Source organism: Monopterus albus, unplaced genomic scaffold, assembly GCF_001952655.1.
Source record: "Monopterus albus unplaced genomic scaffold, M_albus_1.0 scaffold285.1, whole genome shotgun sequence".
NCBI lineage: Eukaryota > Metazoa > Chordata > Actinopteri > Synbranchiformes > Synbranchidae > Monopterus > Monopterus albus.
Window position 1 is genome coordinate 485,425 of NW_018128165.1, and position 11,837 is coordinate 497,261.

At 42.7% G+C, this 11,837-nt stretch overlaps 1 protein-coding gene across 2 annotated transcripts in view; it reads left to right on the plus strand.

Moving 5' to 3' along the window:
• Positions 1-178: 178 nt before the first annotated feature.
• LOC109973235 (peripheral plasma membrane protein CASK-like) overlaps positions 179-11,837 on the plus strand; it is a 17,403-nt gene continuing 5,744 nt past the window's right edge. For both annotated transcript variants that reach the window (XM_020622659.1, XM_020622660.1), the window contains exons 1-9: positions 179-255; positions 2,122-2,310; positions 4,231-4,309; positions 4,701-4,786; positions 5,024-5,092; positions 5,178-5,246; positions 8,257-8,292; positions 8,762-8,800; positions 9,256-9,452. In XM_020622659.1, the coding sequence (XP_020478315.1) occupies positions 208-255; positions 2,122-2,310; positions 4,231-4,309; positions 4,701-4,786; positions 5,024-5,092; positions 5,178-5,246; positions 8,257-8,292; positions 8,762-8,800; positions 9,256-9,452 (812 nt within the window). In that variant the 5' untranslated portion in view covers positions 179-207. The remainder of the gene's footprint in view (positions 256-2,121; positions 2,311-4,230; positions 4,310-4,700; positions 4,787-5,023; positions 5,093-5,177; positions 5,247-8,256; positions 8,293-8,761; positions 8,801-9,255; positions 9,453-11,837) is intronic.

Consider the following 11,837-nt stretch of genomic DNA (forward strand, 5'->3'; position numbering starts at 1 on the left):
GGGACAAATTCCAGTGAGAACACCCATTACAAACATATGGTTTTTAGATTTATGTATAATGATTATTAATGTAAAAAGGTTCATTTTATAGAAGAGCCTTTTTAGCACTTATCAAACCTGCCAGTGGAGACTGTATCCTTGAAGTTCATGCTTATTTCTTCTTTTCCCCACCAGGTACTGGAAACCATTTCCTGTTACCCAGAGAACATGGAGGCCAAGGAGCTGAGACGGATCCTTACACAGCCGCACTTCATGGTGGGATATTACAGAATCATACACACAGTAGTATTATACATTCTTAACTTTTCTCACCAGGTCAGGTTTTGTCTGTGCCTGTAGAGCTTGCTTATTGGTATGTTGGATTACAATCTTCCTGTGTCACATGTGGAGATCTTTCTTAGAGTGTGGATACCCAAACCAAGCACGAGGGAACCTGTCGGTATCTGAGGGCTGGGGCCAGGTTTGGACAGAAATGTATAAATTATGTTCGGGTCTGGGTCGGTTTCGTACATGTAGGTCAAACTCTAGGCTAGACACCTGGAGCACTCAAATGTCTGTTTCGTTTAATGATAAGGGGGGGAAAACACTGTACATCTCAACTGCGTCAGGCTCAGATCGGGTTTGGTTCGGTTCAGAAATATGCAGCTGGATCCATGCTCTAATCCACATAACTCCCTTGTCCGCAAAGCTGCTTAGCACCTGATCTTGGCGAGCCCTCAGGCAGAGATAGACCTATGAAGAGGAAAAAGGAGCAGAAACAGAAGCATTAGAGCTGTAGGAAGAATGTGTTGAAGGGCTTGAGTGTCTATTTCCAGTAACTTTTGCAGTGACCACCAGTGCATGCACGTTGCAGCTGTGCGGGATGTAACACCCACACTTTTTCTAAAAACACATTTCATCCCCCCCTTCCTCAAGGTTAGCTTGAGTGATAGATGTAACAGGAAACCACAGCAAATCCACCAGTTAGAGGGTGAAGAGGCAAATACAAATCACTACACTAGCATTCAGGACGACTGGAGACAGCTAAGGAGATGGTGTAGAGAAACAAACGTTATGGAGCAGTCTGAAGGTGAGGCAGTAAATGTGAACAACACGGCATCACAGTAAATTAGTGAAGCCAAACTCGCTGTCACATGGAATATCTGCTGATAAATACTTAATATCCATCATGTACCCTGTTCACCACCCCAGCAGCTAGTATTACGTTGTTAACAAAGTTAGATAGGGAGCTGTATGATGCTAGCACAAGTAGGCTATTTTTTATGCAGTCTCACAGTCCTGTCTGACCTAGCTACCACTTACCACTGTCTTTTTTGCCACGCAGTATTAAGATGCAGAAAACCAAGCTGAAACAGTTGCTCATCTCCTCCTAGTTGTGCCTGTGTCATCAGCAGAGTCAGAAAGAAGTTTCAGCCTCCAGCGGCTGAAAACATGGCTACGCAGCACCATGACTCAAACCCGCCTCAACAGTGTTGCTATGTGCCATGTACAGAAAGACAAGCTGGATAGGGTGAACAGAAAAATGACTGCTAATCAGTTTGTCTCTTGTAAGGAAAACAAAAAGAGCACTTTTGGTCTTTTAATTGAACTGAGTGCAGGTTCAAAGGTTCAATCCAATTAGCTCGCCTTGGTTTCTGAACTGAGCTGATGGGCGTTTTCATCCTGCCACAGACATTTAAGAGTGTGGCTTTAGCATGGAACCACATGGGGAGAAATGTGTCTCACTTACAATAATTTTCCCTTTTTCTTGTGTAGTGTATTATTTTATTAATGAGGCAGCGATTCAAGATGTTTTCTTCTCAACTTAGTATGTAGTTAATTTGTGGGTTTTCACTGTCAACTGCTTGTTGATGCTTTTGTAAACATCTTAATGTAGTTCATTTTAGCCACATATGTTCAAAGCCTTGAGCTCCAGCTGTTCCAAGTCCCCATGACTGTCACAGTGTAAATGTTGTTTTTGTTCATTTGCCAAATGATGCCAGTAGATGTTTGTAGAAAGATAGTGTGCTAGTGATATGATTAGTGTAAGTCACACTCTATGCAGCAATAGAGCAAGCCACTTGCATACTGTGTGTGTGCCATCAGAGTCCTAACATTTATGTCTTTCCATGTACGCCCAAGGCACTGCTGCAGACCCACGATGTGGTGGCTCATGAGGTCTACAGCGATGAGGCACTGAGGGTGACCCCCCCGCCCACTTCACCTTACCTGAACGGTGACTCTCCAGACAGCACCAGTGGAGACATGGACCTGGAGAATGTCACCAGGGTTCGCCTGGTCCAGTTTCAGAAGAACACTGATGAGCCCATGGTGTGTAGACAGAAAGCATACACACACATTCAGATTTTTGCAGGAAATTTTGGTTATGGGTAAAATGATGTGTAGTTTTGTAATTATAAACCCATTTTTATTGAAAACAGTTGGTGGCTAGCCTTTGTAGCCACTTCATAGTAGAAGGATCACATTGTTTTGTTGTGACACAGTAGCACAAAGTATTCATTCTGCAGAAAAAAAACTAAAAAAAGACTAACCTCACCCAACAGTATTTCAATTTTTCTGTATGTCCTGCACATATAGTCGACAATAAAATAATAATCGACAATAAAAATCTTTGATCTTGATCTCACCCCAGAACACGTATGCACTCTGCTGGAACTCTGTTTAAACACTACCTACTTCCAGTTTAGGGGGCACCTCTATAGGTAGCAACACAGCTGTGCTGTGGGCTCCCCGGTGTCTCAAACAGTTGCCAACCTGTACATGGAAGAATATGAGGACAAATCCCTGTCTTCCTTCACTGGTAACGCTCCCAGCCATTGGTTCCACTACGTGGACAACACTTGTTAAAATCAGGACAGAAGCCTGAAGGTAGAAGTATATCGGAAACCTACACACACGGACCAATACCTGCTTTTTGACTCACACCATCCACTTCAACACAAACTGGGAGTCATCAGAACCCTAAATCACAGGGCAGAGGAAGTGCCCACAACTGTAGAAGGGACCACGGAGGAGAAACTACACATCCAGAACTCCCTTAAGGTTTGTGGATACCCCAAGTGGGCCTTCACCAAAGTAAGGAAGAGGCCCAACACCAACAGGGAGAAACCAGAAACAAGAGGGGATAACACTGTGATCCCTTATGTAGCTGGTTTATCAGAGAAGTTAAAAAGGATGTTCCACAACCACAATATCCTAATCAACTTTAAGCCAGGGAACACCGGTCCACCCTAAGGACAAAACACCCAGACATAAACAGAGTGATGTGGTGTATGCAATTAAGTGTAGTCAGGAGTGTAACGACTTGTACATTGGTGAAACTAAGTAGCCGCTGCACAAACGCATGGCCCAACACAGGAGGGCCAAGTCCAGTAGACCAGAATCAGCAGTCCACCTCCACCTGAAGGACAAAGGGGACATTGTTTTGAGGACAGTGAAGTCCAGATCCTCTCCAGAGAACATCGCTGGTTTGAGAGAGGAGTCAAGGAAGCTATTTTTGTCCAAATAGAACACCCCTCACTAAATAGGGGTGGTGGACTAAGACACAACTGGTCATCCATCTACAACTCTGTTTTGAAATCTCTATCCAAACATTTTCACCCCAATTCACACCAGAACAAAAGGCGTCGGTCCACACGTGAGGGTTCAAAGCCTGGTAAAGACTCTCGCCGATACCAGAACCTAACAACTCAGTCGTTAGAAGACATTGTTGGCCACCAAAGAAATGGAACGCCACCCAGTGGGATAAATACCTACCGCTCCCTACCAGTCGGACAGAACTGATGACGCCTCTTGGATGAGAGGTGAAATGTCTTCTACCTAAAACTACGTCCAGAGGATTTCTTCTATGTTTTTTTCAGCATACTATGACCTATGACATATTTATTTTGCAGTAGGTTTTGCATAAGAAAGCAGTACCATTCTGTTATAAGGGGAAAAGGAAACATGTCTGCTGTATGAAAGCAGCAGAAATACACCTGTGAAACAACAACAAACCCAAACTTTTGTTACACAGTAGTTAAGTACAAAAGGTGAATATAGCAAGGCAGGCGGGGCGTCTCAGCTGGCCCTGCCTCTGGACAAGACCATAATAATGCATTAGACTGCGGTGGAAACACATAGGACTATGACCCAACATGCTGCAGCATGCTGGATTTTAAGTTATTGTTAAGCTTGCATGATTAGATAAGACTGCTGTTTCCCCACTGAACCTCTGCCTGTCTGTTCTAGGGCATTACTCTGAAAATGAATGACCTTAACCACTGTATCGTGGCTCGCATCATGCACGGTGGAATGATTCATCGACAAGGTATGCATTCATATAAAAACACTATGTGCAAGCATACTTTACTGATGCATACACTCACCGGCCACTTTATTAGGTACAACTGTATGCACTTCAGTGCAACACTACATCCTTAACATCTGTGTTTATGAAGCTCAAAATGTTTCACTTTTTGGTAAAACTGTCACAAATGTATAAATTCAGTTATATGTTTATTACTGAAGTCATAGTTAAAGGTGGTGTTGTACTGGACTACATTATATTTAGAGGTGTTCCGAATATTCTGACCCTCTCATGTATGTAGCTGGGGAGGACAAAAATAGAGTTTTTTCCTGGCTTCTGCTCTGTGAAGCGCTGATGTTTCAAAACTCAAGAGCCTAATTTGTGGGCTTTATTAATTATTTCTTGGCTTTAGGGACGCTGCATGTGGGAGATGAGATTCGAGAGATTAATGGCATCAGCGTTGCCAATCAGACGGTAGAACAGCTCCAAAAGATGCTGGTAAGTTTCTCTTTTAGTGTTATTTTGACCAACCAGAATCCTCACCATGCAGTTTTTTTTCACTCAGCACATTGAATAGCAGGTCTGAATTGTATTAACTCATGTCATAGGCATGTGGATTAATATAGTAATAGTTGTACTAAACAGTATTATTTAATAGCGTGAACTCAGGGTGGCAAACAGAATTAAAAATGCTTCAGCTGTGGCACTGATGTATCATTTCCCCCTGTCCCACAGAGAGAAATGAGGGGTAGTATCACCTTCAAGATTGTACCCAGTTATCGGTCCCAGTCTGTATCTTGCGAGGTAGGGGAACACAAACACACACAAGTGCTTATATATATGTGCAGATTCTACAAAAGAAAAACTGTTACTGTATTTTCTGTGGCAGAAAGAGTCACCAGATTTGTCCCAACAGTCGCCTGCAAATGGTCACGCTAGTGTCACAAGCTCCATCTTGGTATGTTTCTGCTTCTTTTCATTGTCTCTCCCTCTCTTTCTCACATACACACACACACACACACACTAGTCTTTCCATAGTCAGCGACATGATGCATCCGCTAGCCCCTTACTCTACTTATTTGCTTGTTAGGAGGTGGAACATTCCCCTTCTAGGTCCAAACTTTGGTTCATTCTCCTCAGTTCAACATGCCAGTGTTGTGTTCCTCATTGTTTCAGTAGATCTGAATCAAAAAAGGTCCATGCCATCAAAACACTATATCTTTGACTTCATCTGGATCATGATCAGTATGATTAAGGCTGTACCCGACTATTTGTTCTTTTTCTTTCTTTATCTATCTATATACATATATATAACCTGCCTCTGCACAACATGGAAGCTCCTGTCAGGCATTATAGCAGTCAAGATGGGCAGGCACATGGCTTAATACATGAGCAGCACCCAGAAAGGAATTAGTAGTAACTCCAGAGGAGCAAAGCACCAGCTACTGGTTGATAAAGTAGTCACTCAGGACTGCAAGACCAGACATACCAACCTGCCCACTGCCTGGATTGACTACAAGAAAGCCTATGACTCAATGCCTCACACATGGATCCTGGAATGCTTGGAACTGTACAACATCAACTGGACTCTAACAGCCTTCATCAAGAACTCAATGGGAATGTGGAAAACAACCCTAGAGGCCAACTTCGAGGCAATTGCACAAGTCAACATCAAGTGCGGTATCTACCAAGGAGATGCTCTGTCCCCGCTGCTGTTCTGCATAGGCCTGAACCTCCTCATCACCAAGAGCGGTGCTGGACTGGTGGCTTATCTGTCGAAAGATCGAGGCCTTTGATTTCTTTGGCCCTGTCTTTTGGGGGAAAGGCCTTCACTGCTTCCACTTTGTTGGAAGCAATCTTGTGGAGATGTAGATTAGACAGGGCAAGCATTTTTGGGCCCTCTGTAGGACATCAATAGCCTCTGTTTCAGTTGGAAAAGACTTTAATGCATTGTCTACATAGAAGTCCTGCTATATGAAGTTTCAGGCATCTGTCCTATATTCAGCTTCCGCTTCCTTCCCTGCCATTCTCAACCCATAGATGGCCACTGCTGGTGAGGGGCTGTTGTCAAAGACGTGTACCCTCATCCGGTAGTCTACCACGTTTTTGGACAGGTCCCTTCGTACCGCAGGAAGCTGAGATAATCTCTGTGCTCTTCTTAGACAACAAAACAGTAGAACATCTGCTCAATGCCAGCTGTGATAGCAACAGGGTCTTTTCTGAAGCGAAGGAGCACGCCTATAAGTGTGTTGTTTAGGTCAGGCCCTGACAGCAGTACATCGTTGAGAGACACGCCATCAAACTGCATGCTGGAATCAAACACCACTCAAAAAATCCTACCAGTGGCTGGACAAAGCTGGACTGAAAGACAGCACAGAGACACGAATCCTGGCAGCACAAGAACAAGCTCTAAGTACAAGATCAATAGATGCAGGGGTCTACCATACTAGACAGGACCCCAGGTGCAGGCTGTGCAAAGATGCCCCTGAGACAATCTAGCACATAACAGCAGGGTGCAAGATGCTAGCAGGCAGGTCATACATGGAATGCCATAGCCAAGTGGCTTGCATAGTGTACAGAAACATCTGTGCCGAGTACAGGCTGGAAGCCCCCAAGTCAAAATGGGATGCACCTCCAAAGGTGGCTGAGAATGACCAAGCTAAGATCCTGTGGGATTTCCAGATACAAACGGACTGGTAATGGACTGGTTTGTGACCTACAAACTGGTAATGGCCAACCAACCGGACATAGTAGTGGTGGACAAACAGAAGAAGAAGGCCGTAGTGATAGATGTAGCAATCCCAAGCGATAGCAACATCAGGAAGGAGGAACATGAGAAGCTCGAGAAATACCAAGGGCTGAAAGAAGAGCTAGAAAAGATGTGGAAGGTGAAGGCACAAGTGGTCCTCGTGGTAACAGGAACATTGGGGGCTGTAACCAACTGGCATGAATTTCACTGATGATTTCAACCACAATAACATCAGTATTCAAATGCAAAAGAGTGACAGGGACATATTTCTGAGCATTTAAAAATCAATAAAAGACAGCTACATATGATGCAAGATGTAAATTGCAACCTATTTAAACTGACAATACATAATGTCGAGCTGCCATATTCGGATTTGGATTTGTCAGAATAACGAGAAAGGCAGCATACTTGCATTTCTGTTGAAACAATGCTCTTATAGGCATGTCTTTCGAGACATGGTTATAGCCTAGTTTACCAACAAGTTTGAGCTTCTCCCATCAGTTAATCACAGCGCATGTTGTTACTGTCTGCCAAATTTCACTAATAAAGAATATATATTTGATTCCTATTTATAATTCCTCATTGAAATTTTTTCCTTGTGCATTTTTGTTACCTTCTTAGTCCCATTCAGATATATGCATGTAGCAGAAACGGTCAGTAAACAGCTGTGCATTACACTTTAATAGAGATGGGTGTACAAACCAGACTCACATATGCAACACATGGTCAAGACAGTCTTTTCTCTTGTAAAAGCAGACCACAGTGTTTGAAAACACTTATAGCAAAGTACCAATCTCACCTTTATGTCGCTTGTCCTAGTGTGTTTTGCTGCCTTTTTTTCCTTGCTCTGCAATTTGCTAAATAGTGCCGTTGGACCTTATACATCCATGGTTACACTGAAGTGGGTATTCTGCTTGGTACACCAAGATCAGGAGAAAGCAGTGACAAAAAAAGCAAGGGCTGCCTTCTGTTGTAATGCACAGTGCTGACAAAAAATAACATATAATAAAATAAAAACACTAGAAGAGCCTCAGTTGACTAATGATTCAATGTTCAGGGGGCAGCTCTAAGTATGAACACATGTAGTTTACCTCCGACTGGCAACTATCAAAATAAAAGCATACAGTTTCATCACCAAATCTGATGTTGCCCTGTTTTTACACATTTATCATATGCTGTTCTATAAAACAAATACTAAATAAAATGTGGTTCCACCCAGGATCTGCCATCAATGATTCAGCCCAAAGGCCGTCAGGTGAGTTTTTTTTCCTCCTTTACACCACAACCACACTCATCCAGTTTAATTGCCTGCTCCTTTCTTGGCCTCACAATCTGTTACGGATGTGACAAACTACCACTCATCCCAAAAAGTCCTAATCTGCATGTATGTACTTAAAATCACCCTTGTGTACCTCCATTTCCATTCCATCTATTATCTTTACATCAGGTACTCCACTCCACTATCAAGGCTTAGCCGGCTTTCTTTCACTATATGACATTTCCTGTCATATAGTGAAAGAAATTCAGTCTGTGACATGGAAAATATTATGCACCCTGATTTGTTTTGGTCACCACTTCCTCCTTTTATTAGGTACACTTGATTGAGTATATATAAATAGCAGTACAACCCAACTGCAGATCCCCTCATCACACACGCCTCCTTTGTGTATGCCCCCCTACATTTTCTACTGCATGATGTGTGTGTGATGCTCTCAACCTCCTAGATCTCCAGATCTGCTATCAAGGACAAATTGTCCATCAAGGTAAGATATCTCAGTGGGCCCCATGTAGAAGTAGATCCCAAGTCCTCCCACCCCCATTGCAGAGTTCAGTTCTTCATCCCAGTCATGTCTAGATCCCATGCTAGCTATCAAGACTTAGCTTGTCAGTGGACACAGAAGGCAACTAAAAAATGTGGATGTGTGTGCATAAGCTGTCGATAAAATTAACACTCCCACAGGCACAATTTGTTCAAGAGCCTTGTTCGGTCGTTTTCATTCATTTATCTAAATGTCTGTGCCCTTTCCTGCTTTGGCTTGTATGCTCTTGATTTCCCCTCCGCTGTTTTTATTTTTTAATGAGTAATTATTATGGCCTCTTCATCTGGGTAGCTTGGCCAATCATGTTCTTCTCCATATATTCTCCTGTGATCACAGCGCTATTCTTTGCCACTGTGTCAGCACCCAACACATTTTGTCTCACTCTCCTGCGCCTACAGATTTATGTACGTGCTCAGTTTGAGTATGATCCAGCAAAAGATGACCTCATCCCATGCAAGGAGGCAGGCATTCGCTTCCGGGTGGGTGACATCATTCAGATCATCTCTAAAGATGATCACAACTGGTGGCAGGGAAAGTTGGAGAACACCAAGAATGGCACAGCAGGCCTCATTCCCTCACCTGAGCTACAGGAGTGGTGAGTAGAACACACATGTACACATCATGCATGATGTGGCTGCATGCTCCTGCCAACCATTGAAGTTGCAGTTTACATGCATGTGTCCAGACTATTAAAAGTGTATTTACAGGTTGACTGGATCTGTCCTGTTCTCGTCAGCCTGTAAATACGCTTTTAATAGTCTGGACACATGCATGTAAACTGCAACTTCAATGGTTGGCAGAAGCATGCAGCCACATCATACATGAGGTCTGCTAGATAATAAAATCATCTGAGTTTAATGCAATACAACTCATCAGCATCACAGTCTCCAGTCCCAGCCATAAAGATGCCTGTCAATGAAAAATGAACATTATAACCTTCATTAACCTCTAGAGTCCTGAGCTTTGGAAACCCAAGCTGTGCGGTCCTCATATGAGGACGCAGGGACTCTAGAGGTTAAGATGCAACGTTTAGCTTTAGCCAACTATGACACCTTTTCATAACCGTTGGTTAAATGCATCCACAGCTGCAACAAAAGTTGACGGACAGCGCCAACATATTTACTACAGTTGAGTATTTAATGTCTTCTAAGTTTATGAGCTCAAAAAATTATGACATCATAGTATAAGATTTGCAGTGTGTGGATTCCAGTGCTGTCTTGACCAGTATCACAGAGACTAGCCAGCCTGACAACCAGGAAAGTGGATGCACTTTATGTTCAATATGATAATATATATTTTAATAATAGCATCACAATAGTGAGGTAAATTTTGAAGCGTTTCAGACCGCTTTTGATGCGACACTCTGAGGGGGTTGGACTTTAAAATCTGCCTGGGGATTGAACCGATATCCTCAGAACAGCCCTTTACCTCACTGACCAATTCCCCATGGCAGTCACTAGTATCTTCATTGCTGTATTTCTTTTTCACAGGTTTGCAAGGCCCAGCAAATTTTATATAATGATGCATTTTTTACTACATACTCTGGCATTTTTTCCTAATTTGATGAGTCATAAATTTAACAAGACTTGATACTCTAGTGAAGGAAATACAGTAGGTTAGCTGTCCATCATCTGAAGAATGAAGGTGTTTTCCAATATGTGTATTATTGACATACAGTGGGGCAAATAAGTATTTGATACACTGCCGATTTTTCAAGTTTTCCCACTTACACTACAGAGAATGGACAGTTCTGTAATTTTCATCGTAGGTATACCTCAACTGTGAGAGACAGAATCTACAAAAAAAAATTCCAGAAAAACAGATTGTTAGATTTTTAAATAATTTATTTCCATTTTATTGCATGAAATAAGTATTTGATCACTGTCATGAAAATTACATTATTAAGTATGTTTTAAACTGTGTTCTAATCAATATATTAACCAACATATGTTATTCAATGGATTTTAAACTTTCAGAACAGACTACAGATCACAGGGACCTGTGAGACACTGCATGTGTGGACTGAAGGACATGTTTTATCTTAGTTTTCAGTACTCTCTGTGTTGTTATATGTTCAGCCGGGATGGCATTCCAGACGTAAAGGAGCCAGCTATAAACCCTTTCCTGCTATATATTGTGAAGATGAACGGACAACATATTGTTTATCGTTTGAGGGGTTATCAGCGAAAAGCCTCTCAATTTCACTTTTCCTTTTGAATCTTCTTTTCAACTTGATTAACACCTGGAATGCATCTTTAGGGAGTTCCCTTTGTCCTACATATTGTGATGTTTAGACTAGCTTATTCAGACAACTCTGTATGCCTATGGTGACTTGTCTCATTGCTGCAAGTAAACCAATCCCTTAATGAAAGATTCCACTGACTTTGTGGCTTCTTTGGACATTCTTTTAACAACTTGGTCCTTCGAGCCGGATCCGAACATCCTCAATCACCTACCAACCAGCAAGAATTCTGGCTCTCACAGACCTGTTAGTTTGTCTTTAAGAAGCCCTCCTATCCTCTACTCATTGCCTGTATTAATTGACCTGTTTGAACTTGTTACCTGTATAAAAGACACCTGTCCACACACTCAATCTATCAGACTCCAACTTCTCCACTATGGGCAAGACCAAAGAGCTGTCTAAGGACACTAGGGACAAAATTGTAGACCCACACAAGGCTGGGATGGGCTACAGGACAATAGGCAAACAGCTTGGTGAGAAGGCAACAACTGTTGGTGCAATTATTAGAAAATGGAAGAAATTCAAAATGGCTGTCAGTCTCCCTCGGACTGGGGCTCCATGCAAGATCTCGCCTCGTGGAGCATCAATGATCCTGAGAAAGGTGAGGGACCAGCCTAGAACTACATGGGAGGACCTGGTCAATGACCTGAAGAGAGCTGGGACCGCAGTCTCAACAGTTACCATTAGTAACACACTACACCGTCATGGCTTAAAATCCTGCAGCGCACGCAAAGTCCC